The sequence below is a fragment of the Chiroxiphia lanceolata genome, chromosome 1 (assembly GCF_009829145.1).
Source record: "Chiroxiphia lanceolata isolate bChiLan1 chromosome 1, bChiLan1.pri, whole genome shotgun sequence".
In the NCBI taxonomy this organism is placed as follows: Eukaryota; Metazoa; Chordata; class Aves; order Passeriformes; family Pipridae; genus Chiroxiphia; species Chiroxiphia lanceolata.
The window spans coordinates 29,850,891-29,874,729 of NC_045637.1; the positions used below are offsets into that span (position 1 = coordinate 29,850,891).

The 23,839-nt window shown below is 39.7% G+C and overlaps 1 protein-coding gene across 4 annotated transcripts in view; it reads left to right on the forward strand.

The window, feature by feature from the left end:
- The window catches only part of ZNF704 (zinc finger protein 704), a 131,381-nt gene that overhangs the window by 47,643 nt on the left and 59,899 nt on the right, over window positions 1–23,839 (forward strand). For all 4 annotated transcript variants that reach the window (XM_032676673.1, XM_032676683.1, XM_032676665.1 and 1 more), the window contains exons 3-4: window positions 17,733–17,836; window positions 21,876–22,108. In XM_032676673.1, the coding sequence (XP_032532564.1) occupies window positions 17,733–17,836; window positions 21,876–22,108 (337 nt within the window). The remainder of the gene's footprint in view (window positions 1–17,732; window positions 17,837–21,875; window positions 22,109–23,839) is intronic.

A 23,839-nucleotide genomic window follows, 5' to 3' on the forward strand; every position in this document is an offset into this window, starting at 1 on the left:
GAGGTTCTGTTCTAGAGGGAAAAAAGATGAGTTTTGGTAAGATTCTTGGTACAAACTAAATTTTATGGGATTAGACCCTTAATATTTATGGCACGTATAATAAAAAGTTAAATATTTGAAGAAAATACATAATTTTCATTAGCTGATCATTTGATTTTTTTCTAATTTGAGAACTTCTCAAAGCATTTCTTGGAGTGCACTGGTTGTACCCTATGTTTTGGTTTTTTCCACAATGCTTGGAATAAAAAGTCATGCACAAAAACATTGATTTTAGCACATTTGGCTTAAAAACAGCACAGGGAAAAGGATCATTTGGCTAAAGGAGCCAAATATTTGCAGAAACTTCTTGTTGAGTCTTTTGTGTTCTGTGCTGGGTGTTTCTGCAGTGGAAAATTAATGGAAATTAAGTAGCAACTCACCAGGGCTGTCAGCTGATTTCTGAGTGGAGCAGGTATTTATTATTACTCTTTCCACCAATAACTATATCCTTGTCACTGCTATAAATGAGTTTTAAAAAGCGTTATGCAATCAATTGCTATTGCACATTAGCAAGCTCGAGTTCAACTTGTTAAACTTTCCTTGTCAAATTATATCTTAACTAAGAGAAGAAAAAAGCAATATATAATTTCATGAAATATTTCTAGAATGCAAGTATAGGGGCAAAAAAGGGTACCCCTTTTATTGTGTCTGCTTTATGTTTAGTAAAGAGGACTGTGGGCTACTGAAGCAAAATTTCAACTGATGATTTCTCCCAGCAGTCTGATGTGGGAAAATGTCCAGAAATATGTGGAAATCCTCCAGACTATACGTACAGGTTTGCAGCATCAACTTCTAAGGCACGGCTTGAAGATGTGTGATTTTCTTCTAACAAAATAGTAGAAGTCATAACTTCCATGGGGGGAAAACAAAAGTGGGAAAATGGATACTCCAGAGTTTGATTTAAGAGTACAGTTAAAATTCTGGCTGCAAAAAAGCTTCTCTAAATGTTTGTTTTTTACAGACTTCTGTTCATAGAAATTGAAGCTGAAGTAAGGCTTGAGTTAACAAAAATAAATATTGACCCCACAGATTTTTTCCCTGTGATTTAGCTTTGGGAACAGACGTTATTCAGATCCATGCCAGAAATCATTAGCGAAAGTCTCCCTTTTTAATAGCAGTCTCTCCTCTCCCAGCTTTTGAAGCAAATATCCCTTTTCAGATCTGACATTGTAGTAACCCCCAACCCACTCGTAATGACTCAGAAATACTTGATTTTACTTTTGCAAACATTTTGCAGTGTCAGAGAACATATTGCATGTACTAGAGAAGTACTGTTCCATGTTATATTTGGTGAGAATACAGCCCTTGTTTACTGGATTATACTCTAAACTTAATTTACTTGTGAAAGTTTCTGTGAAGGAAACTTTTAGTGCTTTTAAAGCTGCACATTTCTCTGGCTCTAGTGAGTCTCCTGTGATTCTTTCAATAGTGGTATTTTTAAGAAAAATCAACTGGGAAAGGAACTGCTTATTCTTGAGGAATAAAAAATTGGGAGATTAATCAAAAAACTTTTGTGATTACTGCGATATATCCAAAATCTTGACTGTTCACCTTGACAATAATACCACAGCAGAGTTGTGCTAGACATTTGGGCTTCCTTGAATAACTCAAATGTCCTCTAGTCTAAAATGTGAAGTCAGTTTTACTTCTACACATCTTTGACTCAAGAGTGATGCGTGAGGCTGTGTTGATCACATTGTCTGATTGCAACCTTTTTTTTTTTCATTAATTTTCTTTTGAAAGTTTTTATCTTAACATTCTCTGAAAAACTGATCCTTACAAGGTTGTGCTAGGTTGTGTGTTCTGAATTACTGGTTATTCTAGGAAAAGCACGACTGTGAACACACATGCAACAACATAGTTTTATTTTGCTTTAGACTTTCATGAAGTATTTTGAAGAGATGATACCTTTGACAGACCTTCACCATCGAGTGATTGAGGTGTTCAGACATGCTCGTCTGAGTCTGGATACCAAAGTAACATCTGTCTGCTGAAGCTGACAGCGCATGAGTGTGTTTAAACAGCCCGGCACATGTAGCTTTATGGTACAATTGCCTCTTTCACATCATATAGATACAAATGTTTGAATTTGTCTGAGATATGTTGCTTGGGAGTGAGGTATGCTGAAGGAAGGTGTGAATTACAGAAGTTGGTGAAAGCTTTTTTCTTTCTTTTTTTTAAGTATATTTGACTGTTGTGTTTGCACTCAGCACTATCCAACTGAAAATCTGTGTTTTCTAATTATTAATCTTTGGCTAAGGCATAGGCCATAGGTGATACTCAGGTGAATGTTTATCTAAACACCGCTGAATTGGGGACAAACATTTGTAGTTACCAACAGTTCCATTATCCAGGCAGAAACATAGAAACTAGACCAGTTCAAACCAGTCGGAGTCTTACACATCTCAATGCTGGGATGCTTGGGCCGCTGATGGACTGGTGGAAACAGGAGGGAGCAGCTTTCTCCTTCTGGGCTGGGTCTCTGCTGTGCAGCCCAGCTAGAAGCATGCTTGGTCATCAGAAATCAGCCTGGATGAAGACTCAGGCAAAATAAAATGCTCAGGAATTAAGCCTTTGCTTTTTTACCTCCTATTGTGTTGGGTGTTGGGGTTTTTTGCTGGATTTCTGCTTTGGAAAGGCAGGATTTTGCCAGTTCCCAGTACTGCAGTCCCAGGGGCATTGCAATTGCTGTTGTACTGCTAGGACTCCATGCATTACTCTTCATGAGCCAGGTATGACACCAAGGAGACACACAGACGTCATCCTTAGAGTTATTTAAAGAACAAGGAGAGCCTTTAAATGCAAAGCAAGGATGCTGACATGCTTGGCTTTCCTAAGGCGAGCGGTCAATGCCAGCAGAGGAACCACAGATGGACGTATTGTGTAACAGCCTTGCTGGTCGGCTGGTTGATGTATCCCTTGTGACAGAGCATCCCTTCAGCACAGCAGTGAACAGGGAGGGCAGGGAGGAGAGCAGGCGTACGGAAACTGTCACAAGCTGAATCTGCCCTTGAGTTTGTTTTCAAATCTTCAAAACATGTTCCTGGTTGCAAACTGAGACCAAGAAAAATCAGTCCTAAAGCATGTGTTACTGTTCTGATAGTATTCTTCGTTGTGAAATGTTCTTTGGAGGCTGTGTCATTACAGGTGCTTGCTTCAAAGTGATTTATTGTGCTCTGCATATTGCTGTTTATAGATGAATATCTTTCGTTAGGAAATCCCATTTGTGGCCACAAATGGGTGACTGATTTTTTTTCTGGCATTATAAGTTAGCAATTATCTTTTGAAGATATTCCTTTAAAGTGAATGACAAATATACATCTGGTGCATGGCTCTTTACCGTATATGAAATCAGTGAGTTAAAAAAATCTATTATAAGGTCCCACACAGGACTCAGAGGGGACTTGGTAAAAGGGAATGTTACGCAGGCACCAAACCCTGACTGCCAGCTGCTCATGGCTGAAGCTTCTCCTTTTCATCTGTTTTATGAAGAGTTTTATTTATTTGTTAATGGCTTTATTTGTCTTAACCTTTAAGTTTTCATTAGATTGTAGGGGTTTTATTTCTCCCAGAAATTCTTGTATAGTAGTTGGAAAAGACAGGCATGCTAGGGGAAGCCTGGTGTCAGGAGGGAAAGGGAGTGTAGGAAAACAGGAGCAGGGCATAATGGGGGGACTAAGATGATAGGGGAGAAGTTGAGGAGGGAGGATGTTCGAATTTATTAAAATTGTGGACAGTCTGTCTGACAGTGTGCAAAGTGGGATGTGTTGCATTTGCAGTTTTCACAACTCTCCAGGCCTACATTTCTAGTGGCTATGATTTTAAGATTAATAACAGTGCTCCTCTGAGACTCCATTCTGAAGAAAGAGGTGCCATTCTCTGTGTTGTGTGTGAAGAGAATTCTTTAAATAATTTTAATCAAAAGTTTAAATGCCAGTGCCTCTGTGACTACAAATACTCTCATTCATTATCATGGAACATTCCACATGCTCAGCCTGTTGTGTGTTTGTTATATGAAGACAAAGAATCAAGACCATTAGGTCATTGAAAATCTTATGAAAATTGGAAAAAAGATGGAAAATGTTGTACGTTGTTGACTAATAGTGGAAAAGAATCCACTTCTTTATATGGGAATGGGAAGAGAATTGAGTCCTATAATGGAAAATGGTGCCATCTTGTTACTAAAGCCTATATTTTCTTTGGTAGATGGAAGTAGAAATAAGGTTAATAGTTTCAACAGTAACATGAACGTTTCATAAGTATTCAGTAAGACTTTGGTAGATTTTTACAACATGCATCTGTTGTAAAACAGAATACTGCTTTAACAGTATTTAACTGTTAAACACAGTTTAACACAGAATACTGCTTCCATGGAATGGTATGAAAAGTGGAGAAGATGTTAATTTTTTTGGTGTGATTCTTTTTGGCGACAGTTCTTGTACCTCCCAGCAGCAGAAGTAACTTTACAGAAGTCTGAGAATAAATAACAAGAGCATAATACCAGACCCGCAGTAAATGACTGGCTATTTTATGTCGTGGTAATTATCGCTTGTAATATTTGTTACAGCAGTGTTTTCCTACACAAAACAAAATGAAAACTAACAAACAAAAAAGAGGCAAGCATGTTCTGCTATGTAATTTGAATACTACAAAAGCATATTCAGTAACTGAGTCCGTACAGCACTGTTGTGATGTGGCTTTATAAACAGTTATTAACACAAATACATTTATTCCCAAGGAGAATGTTTCTATATAATAGAACAAACTGGAGAACAAGCTAGACCTAGTACTAACTAACCGAAGGCTGGGCAGTGTGTTCTCAATATCCCTTTGATACCTGCAGGCCACAGTTCTAGTAGTTTCTTGTAGTGAAAAAAAGGTTGAATTCAGAACAAGAACACTAAAGATGACAGTAGAGTTAAGCCAGATGTGTTCTTCTGGTACCACATTTTGTGTTAGTGGTTTTGTTCTTTTAAATACAAAGCATCCAAGTAATTAAAACCAAAACACAAGAAGCCCACCCCTGGATTCGTAGAGCAGACATATTGTATAGCACAACGAATGTTTAATGTTAAAAGCATCTTGGAAAAACAGTTAGATGAGGAGTACTTATAAACATTCCTGATACTTCCCTTCAGTTTTATTCCATCTAAATTGACCATCTTGTTTGCTTACGGTGCTTTATCAAAAACAGGTTTCATAGGACTTCTTAATCCATTTCTATTTCCGTATCTCCAGACTTTTCGTTACCTTCTGTCTTTATTTCATTCAAATATGTCTTTTGGTTACTGTTTCCTATAATGGTGTTACAGATCATAGGTAAGCTGCTTGGAAACAAATGACAGGGCAATAATTTGCAGATCTATTTTGCCCAAATCTGCCATCCCAATAGAACTATAGTTGGTAATTGCTGTCCCCCCCCCCCCCCCTTTTTCTGCATCCTTTACCGCTTTGGAAGGTATTTTGTATGTTGCCACTTGCAGATTATTGAATGTAAGATTTCCCCTGCTTTAGTTTTGATTGTTTGATATTGCCATGTTGCAGTTGTCTCAGTTACAGGGTCAGATTCTGATTTCAGGTCCAGTTTGTTCCACCAGGATTATTACATGTGTTTTAAAAACATAACCAGTGTAGCTCTGGCCAACCTGGTCTAGTAAAAGATGTCCCTGACCATGGCAAGGGGGCTCGAACTACATGATCTTTAAGGTCCCTTCCAACCTAAGCATTCTATGATTCTGTGATATGAAAACTATGATTTCTTTTTCTTTGTTTTTCATTGACATTTCTCCATAAAAGAGCAAAGCTTTCACTTCCCTCATAGTACAGTATCAAAGGTGAGAAAACAGAGCTCAGAAATTTTGTGAGGGCTTGAATGACTTCCCAATGGCTTTAATGAGAAGCAGTTGTGTATCCATAGTTGTTATGAATCATCACTTGTGCTGCTGCTTTTTGTACGCTAGAACTGCTTATAAGTGAATAAATGCACTTTAAATAGTGGTGAAGGGGCCCAAAGTAAAATGCTTATTTAGTTCAAGGTAGATCTGAAAGTCTGATATAGATACAATAATGTCATGTCGTTTAAATGAACTATGACAACTTGCTTGATGACCTTCAGTGCAGTGTAATGCAAAGAAGTGGTGCACGGTACTGGTTTTCCTACTACAACAGACCTTTTCAGTTCATGCTATTCCAGCAAGCACGATCATTCCCAGCCAAAATGTCACCAGATTTCTGTGTGAAACATCTCTTTTCACACTGTGACACGTAGCCATGGTGTGCTTTGAAAGCACAACTCTAGACCTAGTGTTGTGGCTTTTAACTCTCATTATTTGGGGGGCAGGACACTTGGCAAATGATCCTAACACAGTTGAAGCAAAATGATGACTTATCTGCCACCACTGCTCTTTGGAAACATCTATCAGTAGGAAAAGAGAACCCTAAGAGAACATCCTGAACTGGGAAATACGAAAACAATTTTAATTGTTTACAGACTAAAGAGGTGCCTTGTACAGGAGATTATTTTAAAGTGGGGTTGTTAAGGAGAAGCATCAGTGAAGATGGTGAAGAAATATGTATAGTGATGGAGTCTTATGTCTACCATCAGTGAATACTGGCTGCTGTCTAAAACAGATGGTCTAGATGGTCTGTACTTTCTCATTTTCTTGTTGAAACCATCCTGCTGTACATAGATACCTAAATTCCTGCGCAGTTATTCCTGCCTGGGATGTCTTTGACAGTCACGAGCACGCACTGTACCATGTACATGCAGGGGACAGTGCTTTTAGGAAACTGACTTTTTCACACACAACTGTGTGGATGGCTTGCTTAGGCACAGAAAGCTGGCAGCCCTGGTGATGCTTTGACATGGTTCTGTGGTGTCACTCACCTTTGGCTCATGCCCAGCAGGTTTTACTCTGCCCAGTGTCTACAGCAGCATTAACTTACTGCCCATTCATCTTCTCAAATGTTCTGGCAGATTTTAGTTGTTTTGTAGTGTCTGTTTTTATACCCATCATTTTTAAAATATTCATATCCATGTAGCAAATGTTTAAATTATGAGAAGATGGCTATCCATGAGGTTGTATTTGGTTCCTGTGGAACAAATGAAGTTGTTTAGGATCTTTGAAAGGTTTGGACAGTTATTTAAAAGTCAAGGAGAAAGATTGATGTTTGACTTAAATATATTTATCTTTATAAGAGATGGTTCAGAGAAGAGATGGTTTTGTGCCCTATTTGTTTCAAGACCATGTGCCCTTGTTAAGACACTTTGTATGTTAGGCCTCTCCAGGCCTGGAAATCGTCTGGTGGTGGTACTTCACAGTTCATAATGTCTAGTTCAAATTGCAGGTGCTAACCAAACAACAGAAACTTCTCATCTGTAATTGTGAGATTTTTAAAAAAATGCAACCTGTCTGAAAAGTCTGAAAGACCTAATGGTAAACTATGTGTCACCCAAAACAAGATTATATGGTGTAGAGTGTGTGCAATATGGTTTTACTTGCTGCGGAATGTATTTTTAATGTGGTGGTATCTATTTTAGTCTGTAATCTAGCACTCTCTTTCCTAAAACAGAAGGACCCAGGCCTTCAGTAGCTCTTCACACGTTGCCAGTGTGTTGTCAGAACATCAGCTCGTCTCCTGAGTCATCGTGGCATAGAATTGGTGAAGGCAGTTTCTTGACACTAGAATAGCCTCGGGGACTTTGCTTTGTATTTTTCATGTTTCATTTGGAACAACTGCGAGTTGCTATAAAGTACATCAAACAGTGGCTGGGTCTCTACCAGACTGAGACATTATCATTCCGAAACTCCTGTTACCTTTTTTTCCCTTGGCAATGACATATTCCGAACTGTGGCTTCATCAACATGGAAGGACCTTGATGTAAAGAAATGATGAAGTTACAGGGTATGTTCACGTCAAAGAGGCAATTGATAGGAGGCAATGTCATAGCAAATAAAGCAATGATGAGCTTCTGCTCTCTATGTCTGATAGTGTGAAAACAACAGAACAATTGGAAGAGTAATGAAATCAAATCTGCTAAAAGATAATATTGGTCTCTGAATAATGTAGCTGGATTGCAGTGCTTCCTGGTGTAGAACATGACCGAAGCCCAGATGTGATGACAATGTTCAGAGGATGGAGAAAACATGGAGAAGAAGAGTATCCAGAGGCACAGGTGATAGAAGATGTATTGCAAGATCTGTGTTGCATTTGTTACTTTATTTTGAAGGAAACATTTTAGTCACCCTTTCAAAAGAAAAAAATTAATTAGCACCAATTCATTCCAACTTCATTAACTGTAAAAGAGAGATGAAGAGAACAGCAGTGGGGATCTACTGTTCATTACAGGTGACTGAGCTATCCTGAGTCAAGTGATAGCAATTTCAACAGGGACAGTGAAATAATACTGTCCTCGTAGAAGACGTGGACTACACCGTATAACTAACTCTTAGAGCAGCTCTGTTCTTGATGGATGTACTCACATCAACAAGAGATGAACACAGATTTGTAGATGGTCAGGGAAATGCAGAAGAACCCGTCTGAAGAGGTGTACCTGGATGCTCTCCATGGAATGTGTGGACATAGGCAAAACAGCTGTGAATTAGCTATCACAGGTACTGTTGTCCATACAGCCCTGCAGAACTGGTCTAAGGACATAGAGATGAAGGGAAGTTGGGAGTAAGACAGATAAGATGAGCTAGCTCTGGATGGGTGGCTTCCCTGCTCTGAAGCAGGTGTCTACTGGATTGAGAAGGGCAGAAACCCAACCAGTTGTGAGCTGAACCTTGATGGGTGTCTCTTGAATTGTGGCAATAGCAAGGATAACCCGCATATGACCACAGAAACAATGGTTTAATGGTTCCACTCTGGGATATGCCAGCTCAGTTTGGCAAGAAGCAGAGGATCATCTCAGAGATGTTTCTTGCCTGTAGTCTCCAGATCTCTTTCAGCAGTACTGGTGGTTGTGGACAGCCTTGTCCAGAGTCGGTGTCTTTTTTATTTCCAATTTTCTTTGCTTCTTGTTTAAAAATAATAAGGAATTGGAAAGCTCAAAAAGAATGACATCTAAATATTAACAGTAAACAGAAACTGACACCTGGGTCATTTTTGAGACTGATTTGATCACAGCAAAGTGCTTGCCATCTTGTTCACAGTAGTAGATATACGTAGCAACAGGACATCATGCCTGTGGCTCTTCAGTTTGTGAGAGGAAAACTTGCAAGTTTTTTCAAGTATTTCATCAATGTGTATTTATTAGGAAAAAAGGTATATTTTAATGTGTGGAGGCAAAAAAAGTTAAATATTTTAAACTTTACTTACAGCAACTTTTTAGAGATAAATAGTTCTAACCAAATTATCCACGTAGATGCATTAGGACTGTGTATAGGCATTAATATTATAAAATGTATTTTGGAAATGTTAGTATGGGAACCATGCCGTTTAGAGTAAATAACGGGGAAAGAAGGAAGAGCAAAACATTTCTGACCTTGTATTTTCTCTTCTACTTTGGGCAGGACAAAGTTCATAGCATCTACTGTAAGTATATCTTCAGCTAGTCACTGGTAAGATAATTCTTCTCAGAAGTTAAGGAAGATCTGTGGAAAAAAGAGTTTTACAATAGGCTCAGTGAGAGCATTGTGAAAGAGACATCAGACATTGGAATGTTCGACTGTGGGGCCGTGTGAGGATCGCAGATGTTGCTTCTCTTCAGCAGCAGTGGGAACCAGCTACCTGGATAGGCAAGGTGTCTTACCCTCTCTCCATGTTCTCAGGTGGCATCAGCTCTCCCCTTAGCACCTCACACCGTTTCTTGGCACAGTTCTTGTTACATTTGATAAGCTTGGACTCTGTTTTTTTTTCTTTTGTTTTGTTACTTTTCCATCTTTTTTCATGTTCAGCATCATAATTTATATTGCACTGAGCAGTACAACTCGGGTATTGTAGCAAATGGTCCAGCCTCTTTCCCTGAGGAGAGCATCAGAAGTCTGAAATTTCTTTTTGTAAACAGTACTCCGTCAAAGTAATCTCATTTATGAGTGGGGATGTGCCTGTGAACAAGCTATAACAGTACCAAAAGGCAAAGGCAGGAAAGGGATGAACATGAATATTTTGGATAACATTTGGAATAATTGGTCTGTTGCTTCAGAGCTCTGTTGAGACTTGGTTTGCAGAGACTGAGTTATTTTTAGTATCAGCAAGTTGCCTTTAAAGTAGAGGAAATGGAACAGAAAATCTTCCCAAAAAATCTTCAAGGGTTGTGGATGACCATAAGGGATAACCATTCCCTGCAGGGTTCTGTTTTTCCACTCTGAATTTAATTTTTGCTTTGCACTCATAATCTATCAAGTGATTACCATTTATTTGATTGCTGTGTTTTGAAGCAGACAATTTCTGTCATATTCTTTCTTCAGCTTCTGTCATTGCCCCAAGGGCACTTTGCCAGATAAATTTTCCTGATATGTTGCAACTGTTTGAAAAGTAAGAATTATCATTGGATCAACTTTTTCAATATATGGAATAAATTGTTCCTGTAAACTGCAGCTTATCTCCCAGTGTGGAATTTAGCTTACCTCACTGTTCCTGTTTATGCAGAGCATTTAAAACTGTAGATCTTGTCAAAGGCCAATAATGAGAGCAGTGTTTTACTACCCATCCTCTCCCTCCCCGCTCCCAGCACACTATATCCCATATTTTGTAAAACAGATAGTGAGATGTAGAGTTCAGTCTTAGTCCCATCTGGATAGGTTTGAAATTTCAATTGCCTTTTAGGAAGTCAGGCAAATTGCTTGAAAAGCAGCGATAAAAAAGTTTTCTAGGAAAAAGGCATTTTCCATCTGTTTTACAAAACTTAGGCAGACTTTTCTGGGGAGTCTTAGAGGGCAAAGGAGCTATTCCTGCCACTGGACTGCAGCAGGGACAGTGACAGCAGAGTATACCCGTGGGGTGTATTTACAGCAGACAGCAGAAATCACAGTAATTTGGCATCCTTTTTGTTGCTGGTGCAGCTCTACCAGCACTCCCCAAAGAGGCCTGGTGTGGTGGTAGCCTCCAGAGCAGACAGAGTAGCACTGAGTACACTGGGCTGTACTCCCGCAGTGGGGAGAGGGTGCTCCAGTTGCTCCTAGGGCTTGGAAAGCTGTCTGGCTTGAGGAGATGACAGGAACAGCAGAGGAAGAAACAGGAGAGAACCCTGTGTGTGGAGGAGAACATCAGCCAGCCTTTGGAACAAAATATCACAGTTTCTTGGATATCTAAATCTACAAAATGCTTGTAAAAATTAATGGATTCTCTTCTGTCAACTTTTGGTGTTTTTAGTGACAATGGCTAGAGAAATATGTCTTTGTAAAAACAGGCCTTCTTTGTGTGGAGCAGTGGAAAATGATAAAAGGTCTAATGCGAGTTAAAATAAAAGACTTTGAGAAACCTGCCTGCATTACACACCACTTTTCTTCAGTTCTGCTGTTAAAGGTATTTTCTACTCCAGGATGCTGAGAACCACTCTGTGAATGTCTCCCATCTGTTAGGACTAATTTGTAGAGACTTTTTATTGTCTTTAAACAATTACCGTTCAAATGGAAAGTCAGCATCTCAGTTACTGATGACTCTGTCAAGTGTTCTCAGGCTCTAGCATACCAGCCAGACTTCCAAAGGCCCTTTGAATAACTGAATCACTAAATCTGTTCGCATGGCCAGGAGGAGGTGAAAAGCTTTGAAGTGCCTTTGATGCATTTTTCTTTTTTTCCTTGAGAAGTTCAGGTATATATGGGTTTTTTTAGAAGATAGAAGATAATAGAAGATTTTTGTCTTAATTTCTAGTAGCTGTCAGCGTAAAAAAAAATCTGCTTGTGTATGACAAGGACAGCAGAAACAGACAGAGAAAGGCCCTTTTTTCTGCATAAGAACTAGCCTGCAAATATAGTGTGGAAAATGTTAATTTTATGTTTGGCTACGATGAGCAAAGGCAGAAATCCCTAGCTTCTAATTAGTGCATTATTATTGTATCTCTGCTTCAGATATCAAACACCAGTTCTCTTCTTAAATGTGCAAATAGTAATTATCATTACAGTACTATACTGATTTAATATAGTATTTGAAAATATTTCCCTTTGCTTTTTGCTTTATTGTGAAAAGTTACGGTGAAAAGAATGCTGAGGACCTTGGACTGCTTATATGGATCATTCTCTCTGTAGTTTTTATCTTTGGCATATGGGTAATTTTTAATCTCCCTAATCAGCAACCAAACATAAGAGCAACAAGTAAGATCATTTATTTATCTGTACTGTCAATATTTTGAGTTCTTAGATGATAACCAAGTGTTATTGTAACGTAAAGTATTTTATGGATTAATATTTTGCAGCATGCTGTAGATCTTTGCTTAGTACAGAAGAATGGTTGTAATTACTTTAGATATATGGAGTCACAGCCACAAACATGGCTTTTCTTGCTGGTTCTTTGTTAGGATGTTGGTTTTGCTAGTAATGAATGAATTGAAGAAAAAGAATTTTTTTTTTTAATTTAGGATTTTTATTTCTTTCAGAAGCGTTTCTGTTATTACTAGTACACTGCTTGCACTGATTGCTTATATGATGAATCATATTTTTGGTGTATAAAAACCTGTAGCAACATGTTTATCAATCATTATTAATGCAGTGCTCAGTATGACAGTATCAGTGTGATATGGCTGTAATCAAGTGATCAGAGTCAGACTTCAGGGATCTCTATGAGACTTTAGCACATATAAGTATGGGAGGGAGATATAAATAGATATTTAAATATACTGTTATTTTGTCCTAGTTGTAGCATATTAACACACACATATTTATAGGGTACTTCCTTAACAAAAGGTCCAGATGTTTTGTGAACCACTGTCATAAGCTGGTTTTCGAGTGGAGGACAGTAGCCAGCTAACATAGCATAATAGCATTTTTGTGCTTGGCTGCCTCTGTCCTTATCAATCCTAGTCAAATTTGTATTGTTTTTTTACCATGTCCCTCTGGTGAGGATAGCAGTAAGAAATAGGTAAGCACATACCTCTGCCAGGACAAAGGAAAATATAAGCCTTTTAATAAATCTGAATGTTTAGAGCATATGAGCTTCAGGTGGTTATTGTTTAGAGAGTAGGTTAAGGAAAGGCAAGCTCAACAATGCTGGAAAGCAGGGGTATGTGATTTTAGAGAAGAAGGTTGAATCTGTGACCATCAACTTTTGTAGTCAACATCCACTTGAAGTAATTGGAAATGTCTTTCCCTTCCTCTTGCGCTCATGTGCTGGTGCTGCAGTTTCTATCCCCATGCAGCCTGGTCCTGCCAGCTGCAGGATGCTGCTGCCCCTCTCCTTGTCTTGGTGGGAGCAGAGCCCTGGTGAAGAAATGCTGCCTGGTCTCCATTCCAGCTGTGTTGGGGCAGCTCCAGAGTGTAGGAAAGCACTTTCCATACGGTGAACCTGTGCCTGGTTGCTTTGAGCTTTGCTGCACTGGAGTCAGAGGTTTCTGGTCAGGGAATTAACTGAAAGCTTTAGAGTTGTGGACAGGGAAAATGAATTTGTTTTTTATTTTTTCTTTGCTTCAAATGAACTTAATTGTCATTTTGAGTAAGGTCAATTTTATCAAAAACACCTGCTTCCCCTACCAGTTTCTCTACTCTAAGAATTCTCCAGGACCTTTAAAATATGCTTGAGAAAAGTACTGACTTAAGATGCAGTTTTTCTAAAAGGAAAAATTGCAGGCTGTTTGATCTAAGGCAGACAATTAATCAATTATAGACTAAAGACTTGAAAAAACTAGAATAAAATGTATATTTCTAAAGATTTTTTTGAGAGCAGGTTTAAAAAAAGGTTCCCAACACAGATGATGATGTGGCTGATAGAGGAGAAAATATGGAAGTGTGATGTAGGTGTGTCCAGATGGGAATAACACTTAGTAGGGAGCATGGAAGTCACAGTGGCCAGGAACAGGCAGAGGAAATGGGACAGTAGGAGATTGGATATTGTGTTGGCTTGGGGCACTTGCATACCCTTGGGCTTGTCTTGGACTCTCTTTTTCTCATCTTTTAGAGCTTAAACCCAGCCTTTCCTTGTAGAAAGCTTTGACTGAGAGGTATGTGATGGTTTCTTAACACTGATAAATTATCAAAAAAATAGTAAATTCATCAGCAAAACCAAGGAAAGGATTGAGCAAGAGTAAGTGTAGTAACTAAGTTTAGTTTGGGTTTGGCTGTTAAAGAAAAGGACTCTTTGAAAGGCCAAGCTGAATAGATTAGGGTATTGTAGGGATCAAGTGAAATCATTCTGCCTACTGAAGAAGCAGGGAGACATGAAGCTGAGAGACGTGGGGTGGTGGTAAAAAGTTTGTCCCCTAGGTCCTGGAACTTCTGCTGCTTATATATCAGGTGATTGATTGTAATTCAGCTATTGGCAGGTATTTGGATTTACAAAGAGTTGAAAATAAAGGATCCAGAACTATTTGATCTCAAATGCAGACTGGGTTGACACAAGCACATCCATCAAGATGTCGGGAGATGGCTTTTTGGAGACTCAGATGTGGGATTGGAGGAAAGAAGAAATCTTCATAGCTAATGTAGTAGAAGATCTTACAACTTATTTAAATTTCATTACACCTAATAATATAACAACATCACGCATTATAGTTTTAGTCCACAGAAAATTGCCTCAGCAATGGTGGGATAAATGGTTTTTGAACAATCTGTGTGTAACAAACGAGTTATTCTCCTCTCTCAGTGCAAATACTGTTTAACAGCTGAATGCAGGTTCAGCTTTCCAGCAGAGAAAGCTGGAAAATACTGGGGCAGTCTTAAGGCATCAACTCACATGTGATGCTGACTAAATGCAGATGGCTTAAGTGGTTCCTGTCTTCAGTTTTACGCTTTGCCTATCTCTTGAAGGCTGCTGCTGCTGCAACAGTACTGGCTGAGTGATATATGAAATATGTGTGTTTACATTTATGAGCCAAACTGTAAAAATGTGTTTAGGAGCAGAGTCACATAAGCCAGAACTTGTAGCTGCTAAAATCTTGTGGCTGAGAAGCATGAGAGCAGCATTCCTTGTGTGCTGGATGTAGCTGAGGAGCTAGAAGTAGTAAAAATGACCGTGATTCAAAATGGACAGAGAAAAAGTCCAAAGTTTGTTTTATTTGGGCTGTTAGCCTGTTAAATTGGATCGGGTAGAAAAAAGCATTCCAGTAACTGCAAGAGTGTGGTTTAGTGTGGCTAGAAATGACAAGAATTCTCAAGTCTGCTCCTGTCCTTTGTTTGCCTGTGAAAACTTTCACCTTAGGCACAGATGCCAATGCTGACAATTTTGGGACATAGCAAAATTATTTGGAGCAAGGGTTAGTTTTTCAGAGCAGCAGTGCTTGTCATTGTAGAGGGGAGAAAAAAAATCAGTACAAAAGAGCTAGAAGAAGTTAAATTTATAGACTACTTGGGGGAACTTCGGGATTAGGTCTGAGTCTCGACTCTGACATCTGAACATCAATTAGAGAAACGCATCATCTGCTGTGGTGTGATTTTGCAGTTCTGCAGAGGCCTGGATGAAGAGCAGGTTAGTCCTGTTGCCACACACACAGAAGAGCCTAGATGGAAGGCTGATTGCAAACACTGCAATCAGCTTCTGCGGCATATCAGGAACTTGTGCTCATTTTGTCCTCCTGTGTTGCAGAAGTGCAGATATTAGTGGTTCATCCACACCTGGATAAAGGTGTAGGGACAGTTGGTGTAGTTTGGCAGGAATGGACTACAGAGACGCTGAATCTTTGTCAGAAAGGGGATTTTCATACTGGGATATTAGGTAATTGGAAAATCATGTGGCAGGGCTGGTTTTCGGAAGCCTTCTCAATGTCATCCCTGAGGAAGGGTCTTCTGAGCCCAGAGGAATTTGGCATTCTGAGTGAAATATTCCTCTGCAGGCATGAGGACCTTATGGGTGACGTACTCAGGTCTCAGTTGATTATAGCAGATATCCGAGACCTTTCCAGTACTTGATGATGACCATATGGCTGCTGTGCTCTTTGCAAAAGCCTTGGCTGAGGGAAAAGAAGCTTTCTGCGGATATAATGATAATGCAGCAGGAATCATCATCAGCATTTTGGTTCCAGACACTGATGTGTTGCAGAAGACAGTCAGGAGAGCTAAGCTATTGTATGGCTTGGGAAAGTGTTCATCAGCATCTGTGTGGGTCCTTGCATCAGCCAGAAAGCAGCTGTGAACTGTTTCATGGACAGTTCGAGGTTTGCTCACTAAAATATCAACAGGCTTTGACTGCAGCATAGTTTCCAGTTAATAAGCCTTCCACCTGGTGGGTGAGATAGGATTCTAGAAAAGGGAGTGCACCCAGCTTGTTCTGTTCCTCTTGGTGACTTACCAGTCAGCACGTGGGAAACATCAGATAGGTGGCCGCTTCTCATATTGGGCTTTAAATTGGACTCAACCTGACTGGTTAAATAGAGCTCCTGGCAAGGCACAGATGCAATTCGAGAAACCCCACATTGCAGCATAGAGGGGGGAAAGTGTCCTTTTGTAAGAACAAAATTAACTTGACCTATACAAAATGAAAAGATGGTTTTGGACAATCAGTCATGTGTTCGAAAGCAAATGGTTACAAGAAGCTGTCTGCTTTGATTCTACCCACAAGGTGGAAATCTCACAAAGATGGAAAGCAAAAGTCTGCCAAACCTAGTGAGCTTAATAGTTTTATTTTGGTACATTCACTCTTCAGAAATTTTGCATTGTAAGGAAGAGTTACTCTTGGGGGGGGGGGGGGGAATATATAATTTTTACAGACAAAATCCTTCATTGTCTTAAAAAAAACATGACTCCTTGAGCAATGGGTAACTGAAGCCTGGTCCCTGATGGCATTGTCTGCTGTCCACATCTTCTTCTTCCTCCCCTGGAAAGCTGGCTGCCCTCCTTATTACCCATTCCCCATGTCCTCTGCTCTGACTTATCCAGGTTCCCAGCTAAGAGAGTGATGGGCCCCTCTCTTCCCACTGTGCTGATGGCTCAGGTGCCCATCACACCCACAAAAAAAATCTTACCTCTCTTTCTCTCCCCACCCTTGCTGCGCCTGCCTGGTTTTTATGCCAGTTTCCTAATTATTTGAAATAATTGGTTTATAGTGTGACTGGGGAAAATATAGGATCAGTCTTTTGGAGAAAGTAGGGAAAGGTTAATAGCATTAAGCAGAAGCAACAAACTCACATCCCTTAGTTCCAGTTCATAGTTCTTCCTCACCCTACAGAGAGTAGTGTATGTTATTAATGTTGCTACTAATCTTATCCAGCTTTGCATCTCCGTGTCTTCATCCAAGAAAAAGAAAACCACCTTAAGTATATACACTTAGCTCTAAGAACATGAATAGCTGAAATTCTGAAAAATAAAGAACAAAGTTAAAGTTACAGAGGGTCACAATAATCCCAAGAATTTACACAAAGATGTATTCTCTTTTCCCGCTTCCTTTCCTATTTACACTGAGCTAGTTTGCTTATAGTAGCCGCTTGATATGCTCAGGTTGCCAGAAGACTGAAGCTTTGAGAACTCTGTGCAGCAGCTTGTTTTTGTTACTGTGCTGTGCTGGCTTAGGGTTTGGGCTGGTATTAAAAAAAAACCTAAAAAAAAAAAACCTAAAAAAAGTTAAATATTTGCTGATGTGTTTCCTGCCTCCCACTCACTGTGTTTCAGAAAGTCTTCAGAAGAACTGGACATGGATAAAGTAACAGCAGCCATGGTACTCACCAGTTTATCCACCAGCCCTTTGGTCCGCAGCCCTCCTGTCCGACCCAATGGTAAGCCTTCGGAGCCAGGGGCTGTGGGGAGGGATACCAGGACCATTCATTTAGGGATTTTCATCCAGGACTTGTGGCCATGGTGGAGAACAAAGGCTGTCTTCTGGTATGCTGGGGTTCATACTGAGGTTTGCTCAAACCTAGTCAAAGTCTCTGGTGCAGCATTGTTGGAAATGAAATTTTTTCTGTAACTATAGCGGCTCCAGTTTATGAAATGGGAGATACCCCATTCCATAAATGGGATATGAGCACTGTGTAAGATATCCTGACCTCACTGAAACACTAATTTTCTGAAGATCTTGTTTATATTTGCACATATAGAATCTTAGAATTGTAGAATGGTTAAGGTTGGGAAAGACTTCTGAGATCACCAAGTCCAACCATCAGCCTCCACCATGTTCACCACTGAACCATGTCCTCAAGTGCCATATCCAGTAAGTGTGATAGCAGTTGTTCTTGTCCTCCACTCCATGGAAATCAGGTCATATTTTACCCAAAACCACAATGAGGCAAAGCACTTGGCTGAAAGGCCAAGCACTAGCAGTCTGTACAGCAACAGATCTTCTTCTGCAGATGCACGATTAGACCCTCAATTCCTGTGCTCTTTGTAAGTCTCTGATGTCTTCCATCAGATCTGTAACCCCTTTAAAGACTACTTCATTTATAGTACAGCAGAAGACACACAAATAAAAATAAATATAAAAAGTTCTTGGTAATAAAGAGATTGGTAATTAAATATAATTAATCTGTGCAAGATTGACTGGAGTTACAATAAATTTTCAAGCGTTCTATTTTAAGGAATAATTTAAATTAGGACACCCTTGTTAGGATACCTCAGCATTGTTTGTATGACACTGGCTCTTTTTTAACTTACCCTGCTAAATAGACACTAGATGCCCTTCTGTAAATAACTGGAAGACTGAGGAATACTTAGAGATGCAAATTACGAGGGGATGTAGTCTTTGTATTTCTTCAGGCAATCCACTGAATGGTGTTCTTAAAAAGAATTCATACCAAATGTCACATCTTCAAACATTTTTAAACAAACACTGTGGTTTTTCCATTTATTTCCAGAAAATGTAAGTTTTATCCATTTAGCTGGAATTCTAGCCATGAACACTTGTGGCTCTTATTTGTGTGCTTTCCAGTGTTGAAAACCAGAACTGTTTATGGAGTACCACTGCTCTGAGGAGCCCTGGGAAACCTCCATCAGTGACATCCCCAGTGACTGTCCTGCCTCAGGGCAGGAGGTTGCCAGCCCCTGGGGGAGGCCAACAGAAGGATAAAAACACACCTGCTTTCCAGCTGCTCATCTGTGCTGATGTACCAGGCAGAGATTTGTTCCCGCTGCATCCCTGGTGCCGGGGAGCTGCTCTGCTGTGGGTGAGGCAGTATTTGCCACCTCAGACAGTCTGAGCAGCTGGCACTTGTCAGGAACGGCAGTGCACATCAGCTTCCCAACAAGCCTTTTGAATTGCTAATAGGTAAATGGTGGCTGTTAGCTACCTTTGATATTTCTTGGTGTATTCTGAGTGCTCTTTGATATTTCTTCACACAGCTTGTCTGCTTGTTTCCCAAAATCTGGGAAGACTAGCCTGAAAAAGTAATTCACATGTTTTCAATAGTCACAGACAAGATTTTGAACCTGTAGTTGGACACCTTTTCCCTGAATATCTTAGTTTTACCTGACTAACTAAGACGTATGAAGGACTTAAATAAAAGTGTAAACACTTGATAGTATAAAGCTCATTTGGTGTTGCAAGGCTAGGCTCTGATCCTACTAGTATGAGCAACAAATGTACCAATGATTAGTTCTTTCTACATGCTTTTCCAAAAAAGGCCAGTTAGGAGCAGTGTAATTAAAGAAACATTTCTTTAAACAAATGGAATTTTCCCTAGCATTAAAAAAATATAACATTAGCATTAATATTAAAGGCAGATCTGTGCTGGAATTATTGGGGATGATCACCCATGTAAACTGGATCAGAGTTTGGCCTCTGTTTCCCTGCAGCTGAGTAATATTTGGTCTGGTTCTCTTTCACGCAACTCCAGCAATGTGAAAAGAGCCCCAAAATAAGAGTAAGTTGCATTTATTTTTATTTTAATCTTCTTCACATTGACAGATTTGTTAGTATTAATGAGAACCAGTGTTTAGGGTTTTTTGCTGTTGTCAACCTCATTCAGCCTTTTCTATACTACTTTAAAAATGTTCTTGATTTGCATCTCTTTCTCAGCAAGGTGAGGAGAAGCTGTAAACCCTGAGAATACAAAGTACCACCATAAATATATCAGAAAGTAGTAGTTGAAAGAGTGCTGTTTCCTTTGTTTTTCTTAAGAAATGGAAATTTTAAGCTATGCTAAGGTCACAAGTTGATACCAGATGTATTTCTTGGCTTTGGCATGAGACTGAAGTACAAATACTTATAAGAAACAAAACCCACCTTCATTACAGTCACATGAAGGCTGTAATCATAATCCAAAACATGACATTTTTATATGTTAACTTATTAGCTACCGGAAATCTATATGTCCTTTTTCATAGAGGAATTGGAGGGGTAGAGGGGGAGGGTTGATCCAGTTTATGCTGAGTGGCCCTGCTCAGTAAATCAGTAACGCAGGGACTTGGCTGCTGCCTACTCAAGGGGGCACTGCATTCTGTTTTGTGAGCAGCTGATGTTAATGATTTAGGATTTCATCCAAAACCAACTGAATTAGGAGGAAAAAACCAAAAATTCATTGGTTTTGGGGTAAGCTTTTGATAGCTCACTTTCTTGCTGATATCATTAGTTAACTTACCTGTAAGACATTGAGGAGGAGTGAAGGAGTGACTTCTGCAGAACTCTTAAAGGCAGGCACTGGCTTGAAAAGACTAGTCTCACGCTTAACTATTGTTTCATGAACAGATAAGAAGTTATTTGCTTACCAGCTCCTAAGTCAGGTATTGCACAATGCTCAGGCACTACAGTGTCATTGGGAACAGCTTCCAGTGCCTCAGTTAGCACCTAAACCATCCGTTCTCATGTGTTCAAGCCCTGTAAGAAACTGGGGCTTCTGGAAGAGCTGCCTGTGGCTGCACCACTGGATGTGGTCAGGCCATGCCTTTGCTGATGACCTACATACTCCTCTCCTGCCAAAAGCCCTTTAAGGGCTGGGAAGAGTGGCATGCCAATGTCTAATGCCTGAGGACCTCAGCACGTGAAGCATGGCTCAAGCTGTGCCTCAGGCTGCGCAAGCAGTGCTGTTACACCCACCCACAGTGCTGTAGAGTGTAACCTGTTATTAGGGTGTCTGCCTACCTCCTCATGTCAGGGAAACTGCTGCTGTGAGGAGGCACTTCCTCCAGTGAGTAGGTGTGGAGGTGATCCAGTATCTGTATGTTCCAATTCTGAAACTAAATGCCTATCAATACACCTGTATAAAGAAAATGGGGTATCCCAAGGGGTATGTACCACCTTATGTAGGCAGAGGCGTGTGTACTGAGAGATGATGAGACGACAGAATGTAATTATGGTTTTCTTTCGTGTTTTAATACTGAGATGAAGATCATGTTTTTGCAGATCTGCTTAGTGTTCTGGGGCTCAGAGTGTATGTCCCCTTTCCTGTTGGCCATGTGGAGCTTGCTTTCATGACCATTACAGTCACGTGTTCCTGTTAAAAGTTGAGAATGTATTTAGAATCATAGAATAGTTTGGATTTGCAGGGACCTCTGAAGATCAATTTAAATGTTCTGCTTTAATCATGCATGCATTATCTGACTGTTTATTGCTGTTTATGCTCCAGAACAGGTTATTTTTCCAAACCCAGCATTTCCTTTTACTTTGAGGGGTTTTTTTATAAAAAAGGAAAAATCAAATGTGGAATATGTAATTTGTGTGCAGTGGGATAGATATGGCTGTCCTCTCTACATCCAATGCTTTCGCTTTCCTTTATTGAACGTACAGTTAATTACCAACATGGCATTTAAGCCTTAGAAAAAAAAGCTCCTTAGCCCTAAAATAATGATACTCTTGTAATGACGGTTGTTGTTGTTTCTTGACAGAATCCCTGAATGGATCTTGGAAAGAAGGAGGATTTGTGCCTTCTAGTACCAGCAGCAGTGGATACTGGAGCTGGAATGCTCCCAGTGACCAGTCCAACCCATCCACCCCATCTCCACCTCTGTCAGCTGATAGCTTCAAAACTTTTCGGACACCTTCCCAGCCAGATGATGGTATTGATGAAGGTGAAACAAGCAACCTTCTCTTCGATGAACCCATTCCTAGGAAGAGAAAGGTTAGCCTTATGTTAAATTCCATGCCCATGGGCAGACAGGATGTTGATAGGCTTATTTTGTTGTGAGAAATCACCCAGTAGCTCTGTATGTGTATTCTTCCTTGACCTCCAGTTAACATAGGTACTTAGCCTAGTCACTGTGTCTCGTTCAACCTGGTCACCTCCTGCACACACATGCTGCCGTCAGCACCACATATTTCCTGGCAGATGGTGAGGTTCTACAGAGCCTCCTGCTCAGGAAACACTAGAGTAATTTCCAGAAGGTGTTGCCTCTGGCCATTCATGGGATTTCTGTCGTACTTTGACAAATCCTCTGTGTGCAGGGTGCAACAGGCAGCCTTGTATGTCATCACAAAAACTGGATATGACCTTAATACTCCTTGTTCCCTGGAAGTGCTGTTTGTCTGACAGCATGTCAGATACCTTAATACTGTGAAGCTTTCTCTGCACAAACATATGGAGTGAAAGAAGGATAGAGAGAGCTCAGTTTGATGGCTTTTGATACAGTATTAGCATTGGCGAAATTTATCCTCAGAGTGCAAAAGCAGACTAAATAAAACACAATGTAAAATAAAAAAGAAAGGTCCAAAACTAACTCTAAAAAGCACTCTTATGCTAGCAAGCAAGTTCCTCTGGAAGAAAAAGAAAACAAAGAGATGGCACTAGTCCAAGTTTCCATCCCTCCCAACACAACGGGACAGATTTTTACATACCAAGATGAAAAAGGACTTTTTGTAAAGAGAAAAAACAGAGAATTTATTCCCCTTAGTGAATTTGTTTCTGGCTCAGTCTGAGACAGTTAATTGCTTCATCACCAGCAGGAAGAAGTTTTAATGATTGTTTAAACCTGTTCAGATTTATCCTTTTGCTCCAGAAGTTGCTTATTTGCTGACCCACGCTGTTCTTCCCTTGATCGTGGGAGAGGATTTTAAAATGTTTGTGTGTCTTGCTAAGAAGGAAAAGTATTTTGGAGGACATCTCTGTTATGATAAATTAGAAGTTATAGCTGATTGTTAAACTAAAGACAGAGATGATTTGGGGGCATGTGGGACAGGAGAGTAGGGGTGCAGAAGTGTGCTGGTTTGCCTTCTGCTTCTCAGTTAATGTTCATCGTAGTCGCATCATTCTCACTGCTCAGCTGTGATGAGACAGATGGGTTTGCAGCTGCCATCTTTATTGTTTTCTAAGTTGCTTTCAAATATTTCTATTTATGTACCCACCATAGGTCTATTACACTATCTGTTCTAGTTCACAGGGATTTTGCTTTGTATGGCAAATATTTTATGTAGATAAACAATAACATTCCATGCCAAACTTGGTTTTATAAATAAACTTACTTTCCTGCAGGTTTTTTTTATTCTGACCACAGCAGAATACTTGATCTAAGTACAACTTTGCACCTTTAGAAGCTGAAATAAAAATGTTCAGGTTATTTCTTCTTCAGGGCTGCAAAAGTCAGAAGGAATAAGCCTGTAAATAGAGTGATTGGTAACCTTACTTTTACTCATTAAAGTTTCTTCCATTTCATGTTTGGAAAATGTCATGTTGGGAGGCACTTCCCCTTAAGAAAGTTGTTTGCTTAAAAGTTTCCACTAATGTAGTTATTCCTCACCAAACCATTTATGTTCCATTATTTTCTTAAATAAAACATTAAACCTGAATAGGCAATTTTTGGACTATTCAGAAATTGAAGCACAGGTTTTGTTCTTTATTTCTACTCAGTGAGCTCTC